Below are 25,441 nucleotides of genomic sequence, written 5' to 3'. Positions count from 1 at the left end.
TGAATTGTGAATTGAAATAACAAATGTAGGTGATTTCAAAAGAAACAGTACATGATAGGGAAATTGCATGGTGATTTTCATAATCAGTAGCCCAAAATCGATAAAGTACACTGAAAAGTATTCAGGAAGCAAAATTTTTATTGTCCTGTGTAACTAGACTTGTGTGTTCTGTTCAAGTTTCACTGTATATATATATATATATAAAATTTATTGTTTTGTGGCAGTGGTACAGTGCAATACATTAGAAATATTTGCGAGTCGTTGCAATGAGAACTGTATAAAAATAACTAGTGAAAGAAGAGAATGATATAGTGAGGTAGTGTTCATGGTTTATGGACCATTCAGAAATCTGATGGCAGAGGGGAGGAAGTCAGCAATCCAGGTTCAATCCGGCTGCTGTCTGTAAGCTGTTTGTATATTCTCTCCATCACCACGTGGGTTTCCTCCAGGTGCTCTGGTTTCCTCCCACATGCCAAAGACACACAGCTTAGTAGGTTAATTGGTCAAACGTGTAATTGAGTGATGTGAGCTTGTTGGGCCTGTAACGTGCTATATCTCTAAATCAATGAATAAATAAGTGAAATAAAGCTGTTCCTAACACAGTTGAGTGTGTCAAGTAAATTTCTCAGAATGGATATGTTGCAGATTAAGAGATTCTTCTGGTTGCTCTGCAGTTTCCCACTTATACTAATGTTGACAACATAGTCCTTCACTTGGTGATGGCTTGGTCTGAATCACCCATCTCGAATGCGGGTGCTCTGTCTTCCTACCAGTACTTACAGTTTCTGTTATTGTCAAAAATTGAAGATAATTTACCAAATTACTCTGAAACGAAACAACGAGTTTGGCTAACCACGAGACTTCTTTATCTGGTTAGGATTAATGTGTTTTAATGATACTCAGACTGGTTGCTTAAGTATTCAATATTCCTCTTTCATTCAAGTGATGGTTAATTGAACTTGTGTTCTTCACTGCCCTATTCTTTCCGTGGGTTTTCCCCAGTGAAATACTTAAATACATAAATAAGCAGTGAGAGGAAAGTCCGTAGGGATTACTTGAATATTCAGTTTGAGGCTTACAAAATGATTTTCAGCTGAGTTTCCCATCACTTGTGTAAGGCTGTGAGCCATTTCTTGACCCCATTGACCTGTGTCTCTTTTGTTACATTAACCATATTATTTCCATCTACTGCTGTGATAAACTTGCATAGTCCTAACAGAAGTTTTTCAGTTGCAGTTTGGGGTGACATCCCTTCCAAAACCACTGTGAATTGCCTTTTGATCAAGACAGACTTACAATGAGTCTGTGTGGGATTCAGTGTGACCATGCTATTACCTGTATAATATTTAAAGAATATTGTGTTTTCTTGAAAGAAAGTCTTATGTGGTTTTTTTTCTATTAAAGTTTGTCCAAAATTACAATAGGACCATCCTATGCTACTCTTGTGGGCACGAGGCCAAGTAGTTAAGGCATTGGACTAGCGACCTGAAGGTCGTGAGTTCGAGCCCCAGCCGAAGCAACGTGTGTTGTGTCCTTGAGCAAGGCACTTAATCACATATTGCTCTGCGACAACACTGGTGCCAAGCTGTATGGGTCCCAGTGCCCTTCCCTTGGACAATGTTGGTGTCGTGGAGAGGGGAGACTTGCAGCATGGGCAATTGCTGGTCTTCCATACAACTTTGCCCAGGCCTGCGCCCTGGAGAGTGAAGACTTTCCAGGCGCAGATCCGTGGTCTCGCAAGACTAATGGATGCCTTTCAATGCTACTCTTGCAGCTATAGATAAACTTGGACTGAGGTCTTCTCATGCCATCAAGTTGTTACAGACTCCCAGTAATGCAATTGTTTGGCCAAATATGAACTATTTAGTATTATAGCTATCTATTTTCCTTTAGGGGATATTCGGCAGCTTCTGGTGTGGATCAAAACCAATATGTTGAAGGATCGGCCAGAGCTTTTCATTCAAGGTGACACCGTGTAAGTACAAACCGGCTTCTGTTTCTTGAGTGCCAATAACCTTGTACTTGGGGTTGGCTGGGATATACCCCAGGTTGCTAGGGGAAGTGAGGGAAGAGATTGCTGCATCTTTGGAGATGAACTTTGCGTCCTCACTAGCCACAGGAGTAATTCAAAAGACTGGAGGTTGGCAAATGTTATTCCTTTGTCCAAGAAAGGTAATGGGGATAATGCTGAGAATTATAGATCAGTGAGGCCCACCTCATGGTGGGCAAGCTATTGGAGAAGATTCCAAGAGGTAGGATTTGCAAATATTTAGAGAAGCATAGTTAAATTCAGAATAGTTAACATGACTTTGTGAGGGGTGGGTCATGATTGGATACTTCAAGAAATTGACAAAGCAAAATGATGAAGTTAGAGCAGAGGATGTAGTGTCTTTGGATTTTACTGAGGCACTTGACAAGGTTCCCCATGGTAGACTCATTCAGAAAGACAGGAGGCATAGGATTCAGGGAAACTTGGCTGCATGGATTCAGAACTAGCTTGCCCACAGAAGGCAGAGGGCGGTAGTAGGTGGAGCGTATTCGGCCTGGAGGTTGGTGATTGGTGGTGTTCCACAGGGATCTGTTCTGGGACTCCTGCTCTTTGTGATTTTTATAAATGACTTGGATGAGGAAGTGGAAGGGTGGGTTAGTAAGTTTGCAAATGACATGAAGGTCGGTGGTGATGTGGATCATACAGAAAGCTGTCATTAATAGGGTGCAGAGCTGGGCTGAGGAGTAGGATGGAGTTCAATCTGGAAAAATGTGAAGTGATTCACTTCGGGAGGCCAAGCTTGAAAGCAGAATACTGGGTTAGCGTAGAAGTTTTAGCAGAGTGGAGGAAGAAAGGGATCTTGGAATCCATGTCCACAGATCCCTCAAAGTTGCAGCACAAGTTGATAGGGTGGTTAAGAAGGTGTGTGGTATGGTGGCTTTCATTAGTTGGGGGAATTGAGTTTAAGAGCTACAAGCTCTGTAAAACCTTGGTTAGACCACACAAGTTATTGTGTTCAGTCTGGCTGCTTCATTATAGGAAGGATGTGGAAGCTTTAGAGAGGATTCAGAGGAGATTTAGTAGGATGCTGCCTGGATTAGAGAACATGTCTTATGAGGATAGATTGAGTGAGTTAGGTCTTTTCTCTTTGGAGCGAAAGAGGATGAGAGGTAACTTGATGGAGGTGTATAAAATGTTAAGAGGCTGAGATAGAATGGACAGCTGGAGACTTTTACCCAAGGTGGAACTGGCTAGTACAAGAGGGTATAACTTTAAGGTGTTTAGAGAAAAGTATAAGGGGTAGAAATTTTACACAGTGGATTGTAGGTGTGTGGAACGTTCTGTGAGGGCTGGTGGTGGAAACATACATTAGGAGCATATAAGAGCCTCTTAGATTGGGACCTGGATGAAAGAAAAATGGAGGGCTGTGTAGGATGGAAGGGATAGATTGATCTTAGAATAGGTTAGAGGGACAATATAACATTCTGGGCCACAGGGCCTGTGCTGCATTGTACTGCTCCATGTTTTACTTATTAAAAGTCACAACTGCATTCATTTGAGACGTCTATCACTCACTGTCAGTCCACAAGCCCCAAGCACAAGAGAGTAAGCTATCATGCAGCAGCCAATCCAGATTCAATGTCTTTCCCATTTATTTATGGAACTCTGGCAGGCACATGAACTGTAATTCCCTGCAGCAACAATGAATTTGGACACATTAAGCATGGTCTTTATCCCGTGCAGTGGGCAGCTTTTATGCTATGTGGTGTTTAACTGGCAGCAGCTTTGGTGCTGTGCAGATTTCAACATCGAGCAGCTTTTTACACTGCAGTGTTTAATAGAGTGCAGTTTTTCCACTCCGCAGTTTCACAGTGTTCAAGTTGCGTTCAACTGTAATGTCTTTAACAGTGCAACTTTCATACTCTGCAGTGGTACACTACATGCAGTTTTTGTTCTGTGCAGTGTATAACATGGTGCAGTTCTTACACTGCGGTATTTGCCATTGTGTGGTGTATATAATATGCTGTGCTTCATGGTGTGAACACTATTCTGTGCAGTGTTTCACAGAATGCAACATTTATGCCATTTTCACATTGTAGAGCTTTTACTCTGAGTGTAATTTAACCAAGAGTAGGTTTTAAATGGGAGATTCAGATGTTGGGATGTAGACTGGAGTTTCTGTAGTTTTGTAACAGTTCCACCTCCCTGATACCACAACACCGCTACAGAGCATCCGCAAAGGGGGAAGGTGCACATCCGATCTCACAATCCATAACATAGGCAGGAAAAATAATGAAGGCAGGAAGACAGCATTGATAGAGCTCGGAAAGAGGTTAAAAAGCAATATGTCTTTGCATTACTACCAGTGCTGTGTTCTAGCTGGTACGTGAGCAGGATGATTGAACAGATGAATGCATGGTTGGCGAGGAGGTTTTAGATTCAGGAGGAATGAGACTGTTTCTCAGGAATGTGAGGAATCTCTATAAGCCAAGCAGTTTGCTCCTTAACATGGAGAGGATTAAAATCTTCAGAGTGGTTGGCTGGGGGTGTTGGGGAGGGTGTTTGCTAGTGGGTTTCAATAGATTGACAGGGGTTTTGGAACTCAAGTGTATTCCGAATGGACGAAAGCTAAACTGGAAACAGCAGATCAGGTTCAGATGGAAGTGTATTTACAAAAGCAAAAATTAAAGGCATCGGTATAAGATATAGGAACAGCAATAGGCCATTTAGCCCATCGAGTCTGCTCCACTATTCCATCATGACTGATTTATTATCTCTTTCAGTGATAGGGTACCAAATCGGACAGTATGTCAGCAAGAGGCACAGTGTACAAGTATAGGAGTGTATCAGCAAATCAAGCGAGAGTAAAAAGATAAGGTAAAATTAAGATCTCTTCATTTGAATGCATACACTGTTCCCAATGACACAGAAGAATTGATAGCACAAATAGAAATAAATATACGATCTGGAAGGTGATTGCAAGGTGAGCAAGTCTGGGAAACTGACGCTTAACATTTCAGGGAGATAGGGAGAAAGGAAACTGAGGTAAGTTAACTCTGTTGGTAAAGGATGAGGTCACTGCAGTAGTGAAAAAGGACATTGGCTTAAAAGGTTAAGGTGTCGAATCATGTTCATGTCATTAGTTAGGAGGATACCAAGACGGAATATGTATTTTGGTGGACAGAATATAAATGAAAAATTGGGTGATTTTAAGAAGAATGATCATATATGATTTTAATTATCACATAGACTGGTGAAATCAAATTGGCCACAGAATCCATATCATTCGCTTGGAATGGTTACAGAACTAAATATTAAGGAACCAACCAGGGAACAAGTTATTTTAGATCTGGTGTTGTGTCAATTGGTTAATCATCCGAGAAACATGATCCTAACATGATCAAATGTCAAATTCAGTCTGAGAGTGCGAAACAAGGGCCTGATCGGCAATTATTTTGATGTGAGAGCAGAATATTGGCTAAAGTGAACAAGGGAAACAGACTGAACACTACAACCATAGATCAACAAAAGAAGTCTTATGAAGAAATAGCTCGTAAATCCCAGCAACGTTCTATCCAGTGAGAAGGGTACACCATCTGTGGCAAACTAGGTTAAGGATCGTATCACTTTGAAAGAAAAGGCACAGAGTGTAAGGATTATTCCAAGGGGTATGGTGTATAAAAGAAATTAAGTTGTGAAGCAGCATTAAAGGGCACTGGTGAACACTGTGTATAGTTTTGGTTGCCATAGTAATAGAATGATTTACTAACATTGGAAATGGTGCAGAGCAGGTTTAGCAGATTGGTTTCAGGGATGAGAGAGAGGGTTGATGTGTAAAGGACAGTTGAGCTGATGGGGGCCGATAATTAAGTCCTGAAAAATGAGAGATGATCTCATTGAAACATTCTGAGAGGCCTTGATAGGGTGAAAGTTGAGAAGTTTGCCCTTGAAAGGCATCTAAAGCTAGGGTACATGATCTCAGAATAAGCTTGCCCATTTAAGATGGAGGTGAGGAAGAATTTCATCTGTGAGAGCTGTGAACCATTAAAATTATCTACCCCAGAGAACTGTAGAGCTAGAGTCATTGTAATTGTCAAGGTGGTGACTAACAGCAAAGGAGTTGGGGGGTATGGGGAGAGAGCAGGAAAGTAATGTTGAGGCAAAGTTTGGATTCAGGTGATCTTATTGAATGATACAGAAGGCTTGAGGTGTAGTTTATTATACTGCTGCTTGTATTGTTTAGCAGGCATTATGCTCTATACCGAGCAGCTTTATTTCACGGATGCGGTGTCAGGCAGGATGCAGTTGTCACACTGTGCATCGATTTTCATGTAAGGTCAACAATCTGGAATGTTAATTCCATTTTTCTGTCTCCACAAAAGCTGCTTGACTTGCTGAGTTTTTTTACTGCAGCATTTTCTGGTTTTCCTGTATTATGTGTCAGGGTACAGTTATTGCACATATTAAAACGTTAGAACAACACAACACGGGAGCAGGCCGTCCGGCCCATTAGCTAATTAAACTAGTAATTAAATGCCTAACTAAACTAATCCCTTCTGCTCACACAACGTCCATATCCCTCCATTCTCCGCACATTCTGTACCTATCCAAGAGCTTCTTAAACACCCCTATTGTATTTGGTTCCGCTAGGATGATACATTCAGATAGGCACGGGAATGTGAGGAAGATGGAGGGATATGGACATTGTGCAGGTAGGAGGGATTAGTTTTGGCGGGGTTTTGATTTATTTTTTAGCTGGTTCGGCACAACACTGTGGGCTGAAGGGCCTGTTCCTGTGCTGTCCTATGTTCTACATACCAAGCCTGGCAGAGTTGATCAGGGAGCAGTCGTTTACACGGTGCAGTGTTTTTCATGGCACGGCTTTGACATCATGCAGTGTTTTACTTGGTGCAGTTTTTGCGAGGTGTAGGGTTCTGCTCAGTGCAGCTTTTAAACCACACCCCGCTCCACAAGTCGCTCTCTTTCACAGGCGGGCATTGTGGATTGGCAATATCATTGCTTTCTGATGAAGAGGTGCATTGACATTCTGGACCCGAGCTGTGGTCACTGCTTAGTAATAGCAAGCTCATTCACGTGGTTTCTGGAATTTTCTGAGTCATTGTTTTCTGTAGTGTTGCCAGAAAGAGGACTCTTTCTGGAATCTTTTGATGAAACTGAAGATAGTCTTTAGTCTCTACAATCCAAAGCCCATTTCTGCATGTGACCACCAGACTGTCTCAGTAACAGGATCACTATTCATTACATATTTTTAAAGCAAAGGTGCTTTGGGATTCCCTCTTCCCCACCTGTCCCAGCTCTGCATCCTCTGCATTTTTCATCAGGTATTGACTAACACATGTGTGGATACTGAATGAGATCATATTCTAATGGGATGCCTCATGCTCCCCGGTTAAATGGCTTGTCAGCTCAGCTCTTGTGTGAAGGATGCCTTTCGCATTTCATTTATCCTGCCGATCGCTATCTCTTTACAAGTGGGATCATTCACGGGCAAGTGGAGAGAGGGGACAAAATTCTTGTCGGTTGTGGATGTCGGCACTGGGGGAAATGGTGAGGAGGTCGTTGACCTGAGACATTAACAATGCTTCCCTCTCCAGAGTGGCAGATGAGCCAGTCAATGACCCCAGTAATTTGTTTTTATTTCAGATTTTGAACATGTTTTGAGATAGAAAACCTTAAAAATTTGACAGCAATAAATCCTCTTTGTAGAATAATCTTTATTCGTATCTCTGGATTGGAGAGTCAGTGGCAAGACCAGCATTTACTGCCCATCCTTCATTGTCCTTGAGAACATTGCAGTGAACCATTCCCTTAAACATAGCTGTATTCCTCTCTATAGTGCTTTTGGATAAATATTTCCAGGATTTAGATCCAGTGATGATGGGACACTGATGGTTCATTTCCATAAATTTAAGGTATATGTGGGTATACACACCCAGTTGCCACTTTATTAGGTACCTGCTCATTAATGCAGCTATCTAATCAACCAACCATATGGCAGATGCTCATTGCATAAAACCATGCAGACATGGTCAAGAGGTTCGGTTGTTCAGACCAGACATCAGAATGGGGAAGGAATGTGATCTAAGAGTCTTTGACCATGGAATGATTGTTGGTGCCAGATGGGGTGGTTTGAGTGTCTCAGAAACTGCTGATCGCCTGGGATTTTCACGCACAACAGTGCGTCTTTACAGAGAATGGTGCGAGAAGCGAAGAACATCCTTGAGTAGCAGTTGTGTGGGTGAAAATGCTTTGTTAATGAGAGAAGTCAGAGGAGAATGGCCAGACTGGTTCAAGCTGACAGGGAGGTGGCAGTAACTCAAATAACCAGCTATTGCAACAGTGGTGTGCAGAAGAACATCTCTGAATGCACACACATCGAACCGAGGTACATAATAAAGTGGCCACTGAGCGTAAATTTGGTCATCTATATATTTGGGTATATTTAAAGTGGTAGTTCATTGGTTCCTGATTTGTAAGGGTGTCAAAGGTTACAGAGAGAAGGCAGGAGGATCGGGTTGAGAGGGATAGTAAATCAGTCATGATGAGCAGAGCAGACTCGATGGGCTGAATAGGCTAATTCTGCTCCTATGTCTTATGGTCTTGTATCAGAATAGTTTGCAATTTGGAGGAAAATCTGCTGTTCCAGATCTGCTGCCCTCATCATCCTTGCAATGGAGGTCACAGGTTGAAAGGTGTGGCTGAGTAGCTTAGGTAGCTAACTGCAAATCACTTTGGAACTGTTGTTTACTCCGTCACAGGGGTGAAGGAAATGAATGCTTTGAGCGATTGATGGATGCCAATAAAGTGAGCAGTTTTGTCCTAGATGGTGTCGAACTTCTTGAGCGTCGTTGGCACTGCACTCATCCAGTCAAGTAGAGAGCTCAACCATTTGAGCCTTCTACCAACCAGCACAACTCTAAACACTACACTACAGTGACAGCACTGACAATAGATTTTACTGTGGGACTTCTCATAAAATATTCAACCTGCAACACCAAGACAGATTTTTTCTCTAATTGTATTCATTCTTGTATAATTTTGTATGACGTCAACTTTTTTTGGGCGTGAATATTGTGTATCTGATGCTATCTTCCAGTGATGCTGCTGCAAGCTTTTCATTGCACCTATGCATACGACAATAAACTTGATTTTGACTTTGCATTCTATCATGGACCAGATTTCTGCCTTGTAGATGGTGGAACGGCTTTGGGATGATAGAAGGTGAGTCATACACTGCAGGGGTACCCAGTCTCTGAGCTGTTGTGTGTCACACTATTTATGTGGCTGGTCCACATCTGGTCATTACCTTTGGATCGTCTACAGTGGGAGACTTAGTGAAACTTTTTAATGTCAAGGTTAAGCAGTTATTTGTTGGAACTGGTCATTGTTTTTTTGGATTTTTGAGGAATGAGCATTTCCCTCCACCTTTTAACCAATGCTTGAATGTTTGGATGCGGCAGGCTTGGAATGCCTCATTTGCTGAGGGTTGCAAATGGAATTGATCACTGTGCAATCAAGATTCAGATTTTATTTATCACATGTACATGGAAATAGACAGCGAAATGTGAAATACAGGGAAATGTGTCATTTGCATTAACAGCCAACATACCCGAGGGTGTGCTGGAGGGCAGCCCGCAAGTGTCGCCACACATTTTGGCACCAACATAGCATGCCCACAATGCTTGGCAGAACAACATAGAACACAAGAAGTAACAAAACGAGCCCCATTCCTTCCTCCCTCCCTCCCATCTACCCATGCACGTATATAGTCCTCTAACCCCAGGTCGTGCATTTTTGGCCTTCAGCAGACTTGCAGATATTGGGGCTTAGACTTCCCAGCGGACTCTCAGACTCTGGGCTCCGGCCAACACCAGTGAATGTTCCCACTTGTCCCTTTGGGATGGGCAGAAGATCATTGATGAAGTAGTTGAAGATGGATGTGCCTGGGCCACTCCTGTGGTGATGTGCTGCAGCTGGTATGAGTAATGTCCAGCAATCACTATCATCTTGTATGCTGGGTTTGACTCCACCTGTTGGGTATTTCCCACGTGACGCCCATTGACTGTAGCTTAACCAGTGCTGCCCTGATATAGAGGAGCAAAAAATACTGGAAAATCTCAACAGGTCAGGCAGCATCTGTGGAAAGAGAACGAGTCAATGTTGTGGGCCTGCAGCCCTTAGTCATTCAGCTCTTTGGTGCATGTTTAAACCAAACCTGTGAAGTCTGGAGTGAGGTGGTGTCCTGTGGGGAGATGTGGCTTATTCTGATTGTCAAAAGTTGCTTCCATTGTTATTAGTTAGTTTAGAAATTGCAGCTGCTTTTCCCATTGGATAGATGCCTGGTGTCCAGTTTCAAATATTCTGGGTACTGTATATAAAATAGCGTGTGGAAGGGGCTTGCTCCCTTCATCATTTGTTTAAGGCAAGAATGCACATGACGATTGGGAAGGTATGCTCTGCGAGCACTTTTAACTCAGTATGTTTGTTGAATGTATGGATGTTTGTTGAATATTCAGCTTCGTAGTGTCTGTAACATCAATATTTGGTTGGATTTTTACTGTTTATAAATAAATGATTAACATACCTATTTGAAGTCAGTGCATGTCCTGTCTCGCTGGACCCGTGAACCTGATTTAAGATTACAGGTGGTCCTTGTCAAACCGAACGAGACATCAGTGAGAAGGTTATATGTTAGTACCGGCATCTGCCAGCACTGTCGATGAACTCCCTCCAACGCTTTGTGGATGATTGAGAGTAGACTAGGTATTGATGAGCTGGATTGGTTTTATCCTGCTTTTAGTGAACAGAACATACTCTGGCAATCTTCCATATGAGACATTAACTCCTGGGGCAGGGATTTTGTCTGCTCCCATACCTTTTGCTGTTTCTAGTCCGTGAGTCATTTCTCGGTATTGTCTGGAGTGCATTAACTTGGCTGAAGACTCTTCTGCTGTAGTGGAGATCTCAGGAGGAAGCTGAGGTGGATCATTCACTCAACACTTGGCTAAGTGTGGTTCACATCTTTAGACACAGTGGGCCCCTCGCCAGTGTAGGAGAGCTCCTTCTGCCCAATAGCTGACTGCAGAGCTTTGAACCAGTAGTGGTCAGATGGATGATTTCTACCTATTATATTTAAATTTTTTGTTATATACTGCAGATGTAGTCCAATGCCACTACTTTACCTGAACTGACTGGCACACCTGTCTTAGTTTTCCTGTTACTTCTCCCAGGAAAACCTTTCTGCACTTATCGTTGGATCACCATTGATCCTCGGGCTTAGTGGTAGTGATAGATCATGGGATAGACCTTGTCATGAGATCATTGACTACAATGGTGTATGTTGCTGCTAATAATGATTCACAGCACTCTGTGGATGTCCAGGTTTGAAATGCTGAATCTACTTTAAATCTAAACCACTTAGCAGAATTTTCATCACACTCTTTGGAGCGTAGGAGGTTGAGGGGGGACTTGATGGAGGTATTTAAAATTATGGGGGGGATAGATAGAGTTGACGTGGATAGGCTTTTTCCATTGAGAGTGGGGGAGATTCAAACAAGAAGGCATGAGTTGAGAGTTAAAGGGCAAAAGTTTAGGGGTAACATGAGGGGGAACTTCTTTACTCAGAGAGTGGTAGCTGTGTGGAACGAGCTTCCAGCAGAAGTGGTTGAGGCAGGTTCGATGTTGTCATTTAGAGTTAAATTGGATAGCTATATGGACAGGAAAGGAATGGAGGGTTATGGGGTGAGTGAAGGTCGGTGGGACTAGGTGAGAGTAAGAGTTCGGCATGGACTAGAAAGGCTAAGATGGCCTGTTTCCGTGCTGTAATTGTTATATGGTTAACAGCATTGATAGATTTGGCATTGAAGTGGTTTAGTGCACTTCAATTGCTTCAGTTTTTTTTCTTACACTGATTCGATTTTCAGGTAATTGGTCACATGGGTGTAATTGGGTAGTGGTCTTATTGGGTTGGAAGGTCCTCTCACCGTGCTGTATCTCTAAGTAAAATAAATAACTAATATTTATTTTCCTCATATTCTACCATGGATCTACACATTAGGAGCAATTTACATTGGTCTATTAATGCTGCTTGGCCTGCTGAATTCCTCCAGCATGTTGTGTGTGTGTAGCTCACCATCCTCCTCGGGATGCAGATCACTTGGAGGAAGCACACACAGTCAGAGGGAAAACTTGGAAACTCCACACGAAGGCTAAGGTCGTGATCAAGCCTGGGTTGCTGGAGCTTTGTGGTAGTAATACTTCTAGCTGGGTTGGAGGCACAAGAGAATGCAGATGCTGGAATCTGGAGCAAAATCGATGTTTTTGGAGGAACTCAATGCGTCAGGTAGCATTTGTAGAAGGAAATGGACTGTTGACATTTTGGGCCAAGGTGGAATACAAACCATATCACTGGAATATCAACCCTTGAATATCCCTTTACAGCTCAGAGTTCTCTGTGTAGTTGACTAAGAGATGCATAAACCTAAAAGTTCCCTCAGCATGGCATCCATGGAGAAGAGCAAGGCCATCAGTGACGGTCTTGAAACTTGGAGCAGTTTTCTAATCAGGATAGGTGTGAGTGAGAGCATCCTCTTCCAAAGTAGCTCCAGTTCATCCATGTTAGGAGATTAGCCATCTTCCTCAACAATTTATATAAACACCTTTGAACATTTTTTTCTGCCTTCACTGAATCAGTACTTAGGAATTCTTGAGTTTCATAAATCAAGGAGATGTATCACAAAGAATCAATACTTTTATAGAAAATAGTCAAAATTTGAATGTTGTAAATAGAGAAGGATCTATATATTTCATAGTTCATCTTTCAAATGTCGACATACTCCTGTAAATAATAGCACACTCTCCGAGTCTCTTATCAAAAATTGATATAATCTCAGCTCACTGTAAGCAGCACTAACTTTCAAAAGACTAAAGGAATGCAGAAAGCATTTTTATAATTATGATAATTGGGGGAAAAAACCTAAGCAATAAATCAACCTAATCAGAAATTTGGGTTCTTGCTTTTAACAAATGAACTGTCTCTTTACTTCTGACTTACCAATATGCAACGCTTCATATTTGGCCAGGTTAAACTCCATCTGCCATTCCTTCGTCCGTATCTACAACTAACTGTATGTCATTGTATTCTTCACCAATCTTCATATCATATCATATGCAAATTTACTAACCCACCCATCTGCATTTTCATCCAGGTCATTTATATACATCACAAACAGCAGAGGTCCAAGTCCAGATCCTTTAGCTAGAATTCGACCACTCCCATCAGTCTTCTGTGGGCAAGCCAATTCTGAATCCGAATGACCAATTCCCCATGGTTCCCATGCATCCTAATCTTCCAGATGAGCCTCTCATGTGGGATCTTGTCAAACACCTTACTAAAATCCATCTAGATAATACCCACAGTTCTATCTTCATCAATCACCCTCGTCACTTTGTCAAAAAACAAAAATAATGAAACCGGTTTTGTCCCCAACCACCTGATTTCTGATTGGAAATTTGGTGGTATCGTTCTCTCTCCCTCTGGACAGCAGTATCAGTTCGTATGTGGCTGTTGAACGAGGCTAGGATTGTGTCCTCTCTGGAGAAATGGCTACCAGGTGACAAATGACCATGGCATGGGCAAAGAGTGCTTGCTGACCCGCACGTACCTCTGGGTGAGTCGACTCTTTGAAGAGGAAAAAGGAAATGATAAATAGTGGAACCCTTTTACTTTTAATGCCACTTGCTCTCAGAATCCCACTGAAGGCCACTGCTGTCACAAGGCATGACGTGCCGCTGTGAGTTTCAGCTCCCATCTGGCGCTGTGCATCTGCTTTTGAATTAAGGGCACACTAAATGGCTCAGAGTGTGGAATGCTCCTATTCTGAAGACGGTTGAAGTGTAGTAATGATCAAACAGCTTCTCCATCCAATTTTCATCATTAACTGATGTACTAATGCCTTCCTTTTTGTTGACGGGCTTTAAATGAATAGCTTTGATAGCACTTCCAAGTGTCACTTTAACATGCCTCTCTTCTGTTTGTGCACACTGCCAAGCAACTGCTCCCACCTCACTTGTGTGAGATTTAGTGGCTATAGCCATGCCTGACCAATAAATTAAAGTGAGAGGTGAATCCACGGGTATCCTACCATTCATGACTTGCCCATTAAGTGCTTCTCTGGGTCAAATGCTATTCCACATCACCAGGTTTCTGAGAGGGGACTTGGGAGGGTAGAAGGGTTTAAAGAAGAATTCTACGGTACAGGGTTGTGATAGGTGAAGATTCTCTATAAGAAGGGTGCTGAGAGAGGCAGGGTGTACACTAAAGGACAGGGATGTAATTCTTAGTTTTCAGACTACTTCAAAGTTCAAAGTAAATTTATTACCAAAGTACATATATGTCACCATTTTCTACCCTGAGATTCATTTTCCTGCGGGTACTCAGTAAGTAGAAAGAAACACAATAGAATTAATGAAAAATCGCACACTCAGAGATGGACAAACAACCAGTGTGCAAAAGAAAGCAAACTGCAAATACAAAAAGAAATGAAAATAATAAAAAAATAAAAAATAAATATCGAGAATGCAAGTTGTAGCGTCCTTAAAAGTGAGTCAGTAACTAGTGGAATCAGTTCAGTGCTGGGGTGATTGAAGTTATCTTCTTGGTTCAAGAGCCTGATGTTTGAGGGGTAATGATTGTTCCCGAACCTTGTATGGGTTCTGAGGCTCCTATACCTCCTTCCTGATGGCAGAACCGAGAGCAGAGCATGGCCTAGATGGGTGGGGGTGCTCGATGATGGATGCTGCTTTCCTGCGACAGCGCTCTTTGTAAATCTGCTAAGTGGTGGGGACAGCTTTACTCTACTTTTTGTACGATTTTCCATACAAGGGCATTGGTGTTGCAATCAAGCCATGATGCAACCAGTCGGTGTACTCTCCACCTTGTATCCATGAAGGGTGATTGATAAGTTCCTGGCCTAGGGTAGAAGGAATCAATTTGAGAAAACCTAGCACATTTATTTTTCAACATAGTCCCCTCCTACATTTAAACGCAAACAACAGGAATTCTGCAGATGCTGGAAATTCAAGCAACATACATCAAAGTTGCTGGTGAACGCAGCAGGCCAAGCAGCATCTATAGGAAGAGGCGCAGTCGACGTTTCAGGCCGAGACCCTTCGTCAGGACTTCGTAGTCCTGACGAAGGGTCTCGGCCTGAAACGTCAACTGCGCCTCTTCCTATAGATGCTGCTTGGCCTGCTGCGTTCACCAGCAACTTTGATGTATGTTGCCCCTCCTACATTTACACACTTAGTCCATCGGTCGTGGAGCAGACGGATCTTGGACCTCCAGAAAGTCACAGATGGGTAATTGATAAGTTCGTGGCCTAGGTTAGATGGAGGTGAGTTATACAGCTGTCATTACACGCACATGCAGGTCAGCTCTGTGAGTTATTATGCAGAAAGTTTGAAGTTAATAACTCATCCCCTTGTACCTTAGGCCATGAACTTATCAATCACCCCTGATGAGTTATTAACTTCAAACTTTCTGCAAATCACGCAAAGAGTTGACTTGCATGTGCATGTAACGAGAGCTGTATAACTCATCTCCTTCTGCCTTAGGCCACAAACTTATCAATCACCCCTGCTGTGGACGCTTTCTGGAAGGCCATGATCCATATGCTCCACGACCATTGGACTAAGTGTGTAAAGGTAGGAGGGGACTATGTTGAAAATTAAATGTGCTAGGTTTTCTAAAATTGACTCTTCCTATCTTAGGGCACGAACTTATTTATCATCCCTCGTATAGAGGTTTATCAGAGTTTTAGATGACATGCTGAACCTGCACAAACTTCTAATAAAAAGTAGAGGCGCTTTCTTTGTAATGGCTATTACATGTTGGACTCGGGACAGATTCTTTGCGCTGATAACGCCGAGAAGTTTAAAGTTGGTCACTCTCTCCACATCTGATTCCGTGATGACGACTGGCTCATGGACCTCTGGTTTTCTCCACCTGTAGTCAATAAGAATATGGATATACAAATTAGGAGCAGGAGTGGGATCACTCAGTCCGTTGAATCTACTCCATCATTCAATAAAATCATGGACAGTCTGACAGTAACCTCAACTCCTTATTACTAGCAATCTCTGGTAATTTTTCACCTTTATCGTGTATCTGTCTTCCACTGCTTTAAAATATTCAGAGTCTGGTTTTACTACCCTTTGAGTTACAATGACGGCATGGTGTTTAGCACAATACTTTACAACACCAGCAGCCCGGGTTCAATTCCCGCCACTGCCTGTAAGTCCCCATGACTGCGTGGGTTTCCTCCGGGTGCTCCGGTTTCCTCCCACAGTCCAAAGGCATACCGGATGGTAGGTTAATTGGTCATTGTAAATTGCCCTGTGATTAGGCTAGGATTAAATCGGGGGTTGTTGGGCAGTGCCGCTCGAAGGTCTGGAAGGGCCTATTCCCCACTGTATCTCGATAAATAAATAATAATCTGAGTAGAAAAGTATTCCCTTCTGCCTAAAATCCTAATTCTTCTCCTGTGTCTTATGGTCTTAAAATGTGTGACTCTTCTTTTGAAGCAGTGACTCAATAGTTCTAGATTCTCCCAGGAGAAAAGACATCTTCGCATCAACCCTGCCCACAGCTACAGCCTTCAGCATTTAACATTTCAATCAAGTTGTTTCTCATTCTGTTAAATTCCAGCAGATGCAAGTGTCTTTCAAAATCACCCCAAGTGTCTTTCCATGTATCAATCTGGTAAACCTCCTTTGAGTAGTTTCCAGTGCATTGCGGCCTAAATAACGAGACTGGTGTTGTAGGCTATGCTGGAGGTTTTGCTTCACTAACGCCCTATAAAACTGAAACAAAACCTCCCTACTTCTGCTTTCAGTCCCATTGCAATAAACAATAACTCTTGTTTAACTTTCCTGATAACCTGATGTACCTGCAAATAGCAGCAAAGAATATAATTGACTGTCGTCTATACCCTCAATGGCCACATACTAGGTACCTCTTGAACCTAGTAAGTTGTTCACTGAGTCTATGCTTGTGGATCTTCTGCTGCTGTCGGGTATCCACTTCAAGATTCAGCATGTTGTACTTTCAGAAATGCACACCACTGTTGTTAAGTGTGGTTATTTGTGTTACTGTCACCTTCCTGTCAGCTTGAACTAATCCAGCCATTCTCCTCTGAACCCTCTCATTAAAAAAGGTGATTTCACCAACAGAGCCGCTGCTTCACTAGATTTTTTTTTTGTTTCTCGCACCATTCTCTGTAAATACTGAAGATAGTTGTGCGCGCAAATCCAGGAGAGTAGCAATTTCTAACATACTCAAACCATCCCGCTTGGCACCAACAATTATTCCACGGTCAAAACCACTTATATCACGTTTTTTCTCCATTCTGATGTTTGGTCTGAATAGCAACTGAACCTCTTGACCATGTCTGCATGCTTTTATGCATTGAGTTGTTGCCATTGATTGGATGATTAGATATTTGCATTAATGAGCAGGTGCAGGGGTGTGCCTAATAAAGTGGTCACTGAGTGAACATACCTTGGGCTTTGTACCCAGTTCTGATCAACAAATCATAAAGGATATATTTGAGTATTGGGGCAAGACCACCAGGATGTTTTCAAGGGTCTGTTCTGTGTTGTAAGGAGAGGACCATGTGCTTTTTTTCCTAAAGAACACGTGTCCATCTAGAGAGGGTGAACTGAATGAAGATGTTGGATCTGAAAATGAAATACAGAGGCCAAGTGTTCAACTAGTGGAAGGCAAACTCAGGACCAGGCAGGATGTTATTCTTCACATACACGTGTGGGTTGGGGGTCTATTTAAAATGTTGAAGACAAAATTTCAAGTGAACCTGCTGGATTTGTGAGTAGAAGTTTGGAGTCTTTGGTCAGATGATTCATAATAGTATGGGTTCACAATGTAAAGGGCACAGTAAGCCAGTGGGAGTTAATGTGGAGCAAGGTCACAGCTGGATAGTATGTGATGTGAATGGGATTTGTTATATTTAGGTGGGTAGATCTTAGTCCAGGTTATCAAGAACAGCACTTACTATGGGATGAGATACAGGCAAGACCTGGTACAGGGTGAATTGTGGGAGAGGTTGGGTATTTAAGGTGTTTATAAAGTATAGGGAAGGGAATTCCTGATGAAAATCTGGTTTGGTTTAATTTTACTTGATTCAGTGCTTTTAGTGAGGGTGTCCAGACTGGAGTATTCTTGGCTGGGGATTTTGCAGTTTCCCTCTATGTTCATGGACTAGAGTAAGAAAATTTTTCTGAGTTCACATTGATTGTTATCTAGGACCCTTAGTTGTCCATCTACATACCTGCATTGGATAACAGAATCAGTGTCAGATGTGATGCTGTCTTATTTATTAACTTTAAGTCTCAAAAATCTTTTGAGATCGCAGGAAAAGAGATGGAACAGATAGGATTATTCTCTTTGAATAATGATGCATGTGGTGAGAACCAGAGAAAGGAAAGGAAGTTCATTGTAAATTAGAAGTCAGAGGGCAGAATTAAAAGTATGGTATTGGTGGCAATTTGCAGTAAAGCACAGGCTTGCATTTGAGAATTACACCGTGAGTACTTGGGTGATCGCAGTTAAAGCGGTCACTTCACTCCTTTTCCTCCAACCCCTTTCTGAGGAAGGGCCCCAACCTGAAATACTAATGAGCTGCTCTTTGCACAGGATGCCATTTGACAGGGTGGTTTCTTCCATCATTTCCTGGCTTGGTTTCAGATTCCAGCATCCAGTGTTATTTGTTTTCTATAACAGTAGAGTGCTATGATTGGTGTGCTTCACCCTGGGTCTGACAGGATTCCTGCTCTTTGTCATCTAGTGACTCAATATTGGAAAGTGCATGAGTGCATTCTGCTGGATGATGGCAGCACCCAGTCCAGCACAAGAACAAACTGGCCAGTTTCCCTCTCCTGTTCTGTGTTACAGGTAGCTACAAACCTACTGTTGGTTTGGTGGTCAGGGAACGGACAATGAGCCAAATGCCTACCAATTGTGATCACTGAGCCAAACCTCCTATAATGGGTATGAATGTGTGGAGAACCAAGGGCCCAAGTTAACTGTGCCCCTGGGAGAGGTAGATGAATTTTAGTAATGTTACAGAGATGAGAACTGAAGTGGGTGACTTTTGTGATTAAGGGAGTTGAACCAGCATTGTGTAATTTGACAAACTGATTCACTGTCATCCAGGCACTTAAGGAAAACAGAATCACAACTTTACAACAATATGGCAGTCCATAAATTGTCAAAACCACTTAACAAGTTCCACAACTGTCAGCTTCTTTCCTACAGCTCATAAGAGAGTAGCTTGACTGGAAAACCAGCAAGTGGTCATTTGGCAGTGAAGTAGATGCAGGTCAAAGTGTCAAAGTTAAATATAATTAAGTCAAGTGTACAGACTGTTAGTGGTGAACTTCATTCATGCTGAGCTTAAAGAAGATGTAAGCATCCAGCTGATATTTGAACTTGTTGTACCAAAGAGCGCTTTTAAACAGGGCACTGGGAGAAATTACCAGGTGGCATTTGACATAATATCATTCCCATCATCTAGTTGGATGGAAACCAGTGCCCCAGCCTCAACCCCAGAGAGGTATGGGAAGTGTTTATAACATAATATTTATAACACCTCAAAAAATTCCTTCCCAAATGTCCTGCATACTATCAAAAATTTTTATCAAGCAATAACCCAAGACCAAAGTATCTTGGCTAATGTTCCTCCCTCAACAAATTCATTTGTCCTTTATCACATTGTTTGTGGTTGCTGTCTTTACCCAGCTTATAATAATGATTGCCTTCAGTATCTGTAGTAGCCCTGCAATTGATAAATGGAAGTTTCTTTCTGCCCTTATATAAAACTCTTAGTGTTCTTCCAATATGTCACCCCAATCATTTCTGCTAATTGTCTATTGCAAAGTGCAATTTTTGCTCAGGTCAAACTGAAATTTTTTGAACAGTTCGATAGGCACTTGGCTGTTAAAGATCATGTAATGGCTACTAAGTTATTGTGCGAAGCTGTAACCTGGCCAAGGGGGGGGGGGGGCGGGATGGTATTGGAGGTAGTTGAAAGCTGAAAGAGGTCCGAGAATATTAATAAATTATGGTGAAGGGGCAAGGAATCAGTGAAGATTGTAGAGTTATTCTTTTAGTGCTGAATTAATTTAAGCCATTGAATGTTGTCTCTGTGTGGAATGTTCAACCCATAAAACTGATTTTTACTAGACAACCCACAGAATATGCAATGAAACACACTGCATCACACATCTGGTGCTTTTATACTTCAATAAAATTACATGTCTGTGAATATTCCTCACCTTGCACTTTATAGACATAAAACATTAATGGACAGAATAGACACACTTTTCCCATCAAGATTGTGCCACACACCATGCTAGTCAGAACATTAGGTCTTGCTGTTTCCCCCTTCCAAAGAGCTGTGTGATCATTAGGGAGAGGTAAACTTAAACGAGGATAAATCCTCAAGAATGAGAAGGAAAAAATATTCTTGGACAATTTCTTTGACGTCCCTCCCTGCCAGCCATGTGTTATTGATAAAATAAACCTGCATCCCTGTGGATGCTGATGATTTTGTTGTCATGAATTAACACAGGTAATAGGATCCATCATAAAACAGTGTGCTAACTGTGTAAAAGATTTTAATACTTTGTCCAAAAATTGCAATTGTGACTTCAAGTTTGACTGTCTAGCCAACTCAAATGGCAGGCCAATACAACCCGAAACTTGGAAGGAAGTAAAATCAGAATCAGGTTTAATATCACCGGCAGATGTTGTGAAATGTGTTAACCTTTGTGACAGCAGTACAATGCAATGCATAATAATAGAAGAAAAAATGTGAATTACAGTAAGAGAGAGAGTGTGTGTGTATATATATATATATATATATATATATATATATATATATATAGAAATAGAAATAAAAGTAGTGAGGTAGTGTTCATAGGTTCAGTGTCCATTTAGAAATCAAATGGCAGAAGGAATGAAGCTGTTCCTGAATCATTGAGTGTGTGTTTTCAGGCTTCTGTACCTCCTTCCTGATGGTAACAATGAGAAGAGGGCATGTCCTGGGTGATGGGGGGTCCTTCATGATGGACATAGATGTGGGGCATGGCATTTATGCTGCTGCTTTTAGTAAAGCAGCTGACCCTTTGACAGCTCTGGTCCATGACAACAGTGAGTTTCTCCATTTTACTGGTATCTCTAAGCAAAAGGAAGAAAGCTCTTCTTGAACCAGTGCCCTTACAGGCAAAGTGGTTAAATTGCTCGACTAGTAATCCAGAGGCCTCAACTAATGAGTTCAAATCTACCGTGACAGCTGGCAAATTTAAATTCCGTTAATTAATTAATATGGAATAAAAGGCTTGTATCAGTAATGGTAACCATTAAACTCCTAGATTTGTCATTTAAACCCATCTGGTTCTTGTGATGTCATCATGTTTGTTGAGCAGCAAATCATGTTGTAAAAAAATCACACAGACTGCACACCCAGAAGCAAAAACACAATTTTAATTAACTTTTTAAGCATTATACACTGCTAGAATGAGACACACATCTGATATGATTAAAATAGCACCTGAAATACAAGGAACGTTTCTTTAGAAAATATTTAACATTTTGAAATACTTTTAAGGATTGCAGGCCTTGTAATTTGCGGGCACAAGAGATTCTGCAGATGCTGGAAATCCAGATTAACACACACAAAGTGCTGGGACATTTATCAGTAGGTTAGTATGGAGAGGAATAAACAGTCAACATTTCAGGCTGAGACCCTTCATCAGGATGATGAAAGGTCTGGAAGAAGGGTCTCGGCCTGAAGCATCGACTCTTTATTCCTTTCCATCGTTCCTCCAGCATTTTGTGTGCAGAACGCGTAATTTACAGGAACAGTTTTCTAAGCAATAACAGCATGGTACATGATTTTAAAACTTAGACCTCAAGTATTAAATCGAAAGATTTTCAACGTATTCTGGAATGGGTCAGGGAGTCTTGGAGTCACGGAAAGGGAATGGAGTTCTGAGAACAATGAAAGATGGGTTTGGTTTTCCCTGTAATTGGAGGAATCTCTGGTTCTCCAATACCAGGTGCATGCCGGAAGCAAGTGCAATGTGCAAGGTTTTGAACTGACTGGTGTAGCATCAATAGTCTCCCAGTGGTGTCTGGCATGAGAGGCTAGGCTGTATTGTCAAAGCAGACACACTCTTTGCAAATGCTGAATGCTTGAAGGATCGAATACTGCAATGCTACAGTATCTGAGATGTAAAATCATTTGTTAAGCTAAGGTCCTGACTACACAAAGGGGCCCTGTGGGTGATTAAACAGTGCAAGAGGTTCTCTTCAACACGAGAGATTCTGCAGTTGCTGGAAAGCCAGAGCAACACACAAAATGCTGGAGGAACTCAGCAGGTCAGGCAGCGTCCATGGTGGGGCATAAACATTATTCTGTCTCTTCACTATCTTTCAGCCAACATAATCTAAACATATCATTTTGCCGTAATCACACTATGACTTGTAGGTGTTTGCTGAATTGGAATTGATAGCTAGATTCTCTACTGAACAACACTTCTGAAAGTATTTAACTGGCTGCAAAGTGAGTGCTTCAGAAACGCAAGTTTTCTTTAACTGATAGCGACTGTGTAGCAGAGGCAGTGATTCTGGTCTTGGTCAGCTGCTAACTAATGTCTCAGCATATGACCTGCAGGAGCATCGGAAATTAATGGGTGATTTTCCCGAAGAGCATCTGCAACACCCCAATGCGGAGAGATTTTGTTCATGTGGTTCCCGCACGATTATTTTTTTTTAAGTCCCGATTTGCTGTGCTGCTGAGTGCGAGAAACAAGACAAGTTGGCTAATGTTGAAATAACGCCCACTGGCTCACTTGAGGCTAGAACCTCCTGCACGTTTTCTCCCCTGAGTTTCTGTGGGCCTGTACTCCACTATCTAATTGACGCATTTAGATACCTGAAGTTGGAAATGGCTAGGGTTAGTTGAACGATGATCGGGTCTGTCTTTTGGAGATTAACCCACCATAACCATTTTAAAACTCCAAGCCAATAAAGCGATACAACACGCTCAAACGTTAAATATTCGACAATTTCCCATATAATTCCGATTGAACACCCACCTATACAGTACGTTTTTTGACGCTGAATCGGAACATAAACCTGAGATCTGCGATTTGGAGAGTTGTCTGATGACTGACCTCTGTCCTGTCCCTTTCTTCTTCCAGGAGGCCCGGCATCCTCGTCCTGATTAACGACTCCGACTGGGAATTAATGGTGGGTATCATCCGGTTTGATTTCGCTTTACAGTCCACTTCCGTCCGCCTTGAATCGGGAGCAAGTAATTCTTGGAGCTAGAACCGTCACAGTTCACATGGTGTTTAGTTAGGCGGGTGGAAGGTTCCCGTGACATACAAAATGCTGGAGGAACTTAGCATCTATGGAAAGGAAGGTTCCCGTTACCGACAGGGCGCCGTCTGTCCATTATGTGATACAATCATCACATTGCACAAACAAATCAGACGGCTTTATATGGGAAATTATATCAGCAAGTCTTTTCTTAAGTGTATTGCTTTTGTATTGGTTTTACGTTCAAATTTGTGATTACAGCAACTGCCGTTGCCTGCGTGTGCCACGCTTTTTTACACTGAAAATATTTACACCAGTTTCGAAGGGTGAACCGGAGTACTTAGAAGACTATATAAATGACGTGCATCGTTTTTGCTCTTTTTAATGCAATAAGCATCCCTCCATTTTATTCTCCCAAATAGAAAATGGCTGCTGTCGGTTTCGGACTGTTCGATTAGGGCCGAATAACGTTGTGGCCGATTTATTTTGCAACGAAGGCTGAGAGTGTTGGGATGCTTTCTTTTTAGGTTTTGTTATATTGTTCTCTCATCAATTTCGGGACCACTTCAGCCTTCTTTTTAAGCAGGAGGAGCCAACTTTAGAAACTGGTCCACTTTAAATTGGGAGTTAAATCCACTTCAACCAAAACGTATTTTGACGGCAGTTGAGAGATTGGGCAAGAGGAAGGTAGTTTATAAGAAACGGTCACACTCCGGATGAAACTATCAGACAAAGATATATTAAACGATAAATCGTATTACAGCTGCGCACTAGGCCAAGGAAAAATGCACAACTGCATAGATAATGGGACATGCTAACTAATACTTCATTTTGATTTCTAAATCTGTTGTAAATTGTTGAACGAATTAAACAACTGGACTTGCGATATGCTCAATAACCAAGAGTGACAGGGATTTTCCCCTCTACCGTTTTGTTTTGGTAGGGCCAATTGGATTATACACTGGAAGACCGAGATAACGTTGTGTTTATATCAACTTTACACGGTGGCTAAGAGAACATTATCTTAAAACGGCGAGAGATTCTTTATGGCAAGATCTAATCGTGGTTTACTGTTTCACAGTAAAGGGACGCTGTTCTCATGGTTATGCAGATTCATTTTGCATAATTTACACATCGTTTGACCTCTAGGACATTAGGATTACGGCCAAAACCAAGAATATTAATTTTAAACTACAATAGAATAAAATAGAAATAAAAAAATAAGCTTCTGTGATCCTTAAAGTCCTTAATCCCTTCTTTACAAAATAATAATTCCATCAAATTATATGGCAATAAAGTTGCATGTTTTAGCGTAGTCGAGTTAACTCCCACAAGAATTAACAACGCGAGTCAAAATTCGACGAAATTATGACAATTTAAGGGTTATTTGTGTTGTTTTTATATATTTGTTGTAAATTAATATTAAAATCGAATCTTGAAGGATCCTGTACGCTGTTTACCCTGTAGTCTCTTTCCAAGTTATTTTGTTACCGTTTTCTCTCCACCCCCTCCACCTTACCCAAACGCGTACGCACGCAAATAGAAACCGTCCAAAATTTAGTCCACGGGGGTGAAACACGATTTTCAACGCAATAATCACTAATTAAAGATACTGGTAACGGATACCGTTCCCTGCACCTGCCTTTCATTTGACTTCGGGCCCAAAGCCGCAGTTCGCTGGAACTACACACTTTTCAACTTAAATTCTTTCAAATATGTAGTGGGAAATTGCGCAATACCTTCTAGCTCTGATAGAAAATTAACTGACAAATTCTGGAGTTTAATGTTGTCAATTGAAAACGGGTTTTGCGAGCGATTCGAGGCAGAATACTTTTTAACAAATATCCGCTTTGCAATACTAAATGTAACTCCCTCACTAATATTAACCTGAAAACAGTGCCCCATAGGAAAAAAGTTGGGGTGGGATCGGGGTTGAACAGATGCTATTAAGTTTCGTAGCAACGTCAGAATATTTTATTAATATAAGTGAATATATAGTCACATTATAGTCGCGGTATACTATCTTA

At 41.7% G+C, this 25,441-nt stretch overlaps 1 protein-coding gene across 1 annotated transcript in view; it reads left to right on the top strand.

Moving 5' to 3' along the window:
- LOC134360082 (procollagen galactosyltransferase 1-like) overlaps positions 1-25,441 on the top strand; it is a 198,020-nt gene that overhangs the window by 35,481 nt on the left and 137,098 nt on the right. Inside the window, exons 3-5 of the mRNA XM_063074163.1 lie at positions 1,894-1,975; positions 23,294-23,342; positions 24,358-24,418. Coding sequence (XP_062930233.1) covers positions 1,894-1,975; positions 23,294-23,342; positions 24,358-24,418 — 192 coding nt within the window. The remainder of the gene's footprint in view (positions 1-1,893; positions 1,976-23,293; positions 23,343-24,357; positions 24,419-25,441) is intronic.

The sequence above is a fragment of the Mobula hypostoma genome, chromosome 21 (genome assembly GCF_963921235.1).
Source record: "Mobula hypostoma chromosome 21, sMobHyp1.1, whole genome shotgun sequence".
NCBI classification, from domain to species: domain Eukaryota; kingdom Metazoa; phylum Chordata; class Chondrichthyes; order Myliobatiformes; family Myliobatidae; genus Mobula; species Mobula hypostoma.
This window is presented reverse-complemented; position numbering and strand designations above follow the sequence as displayed.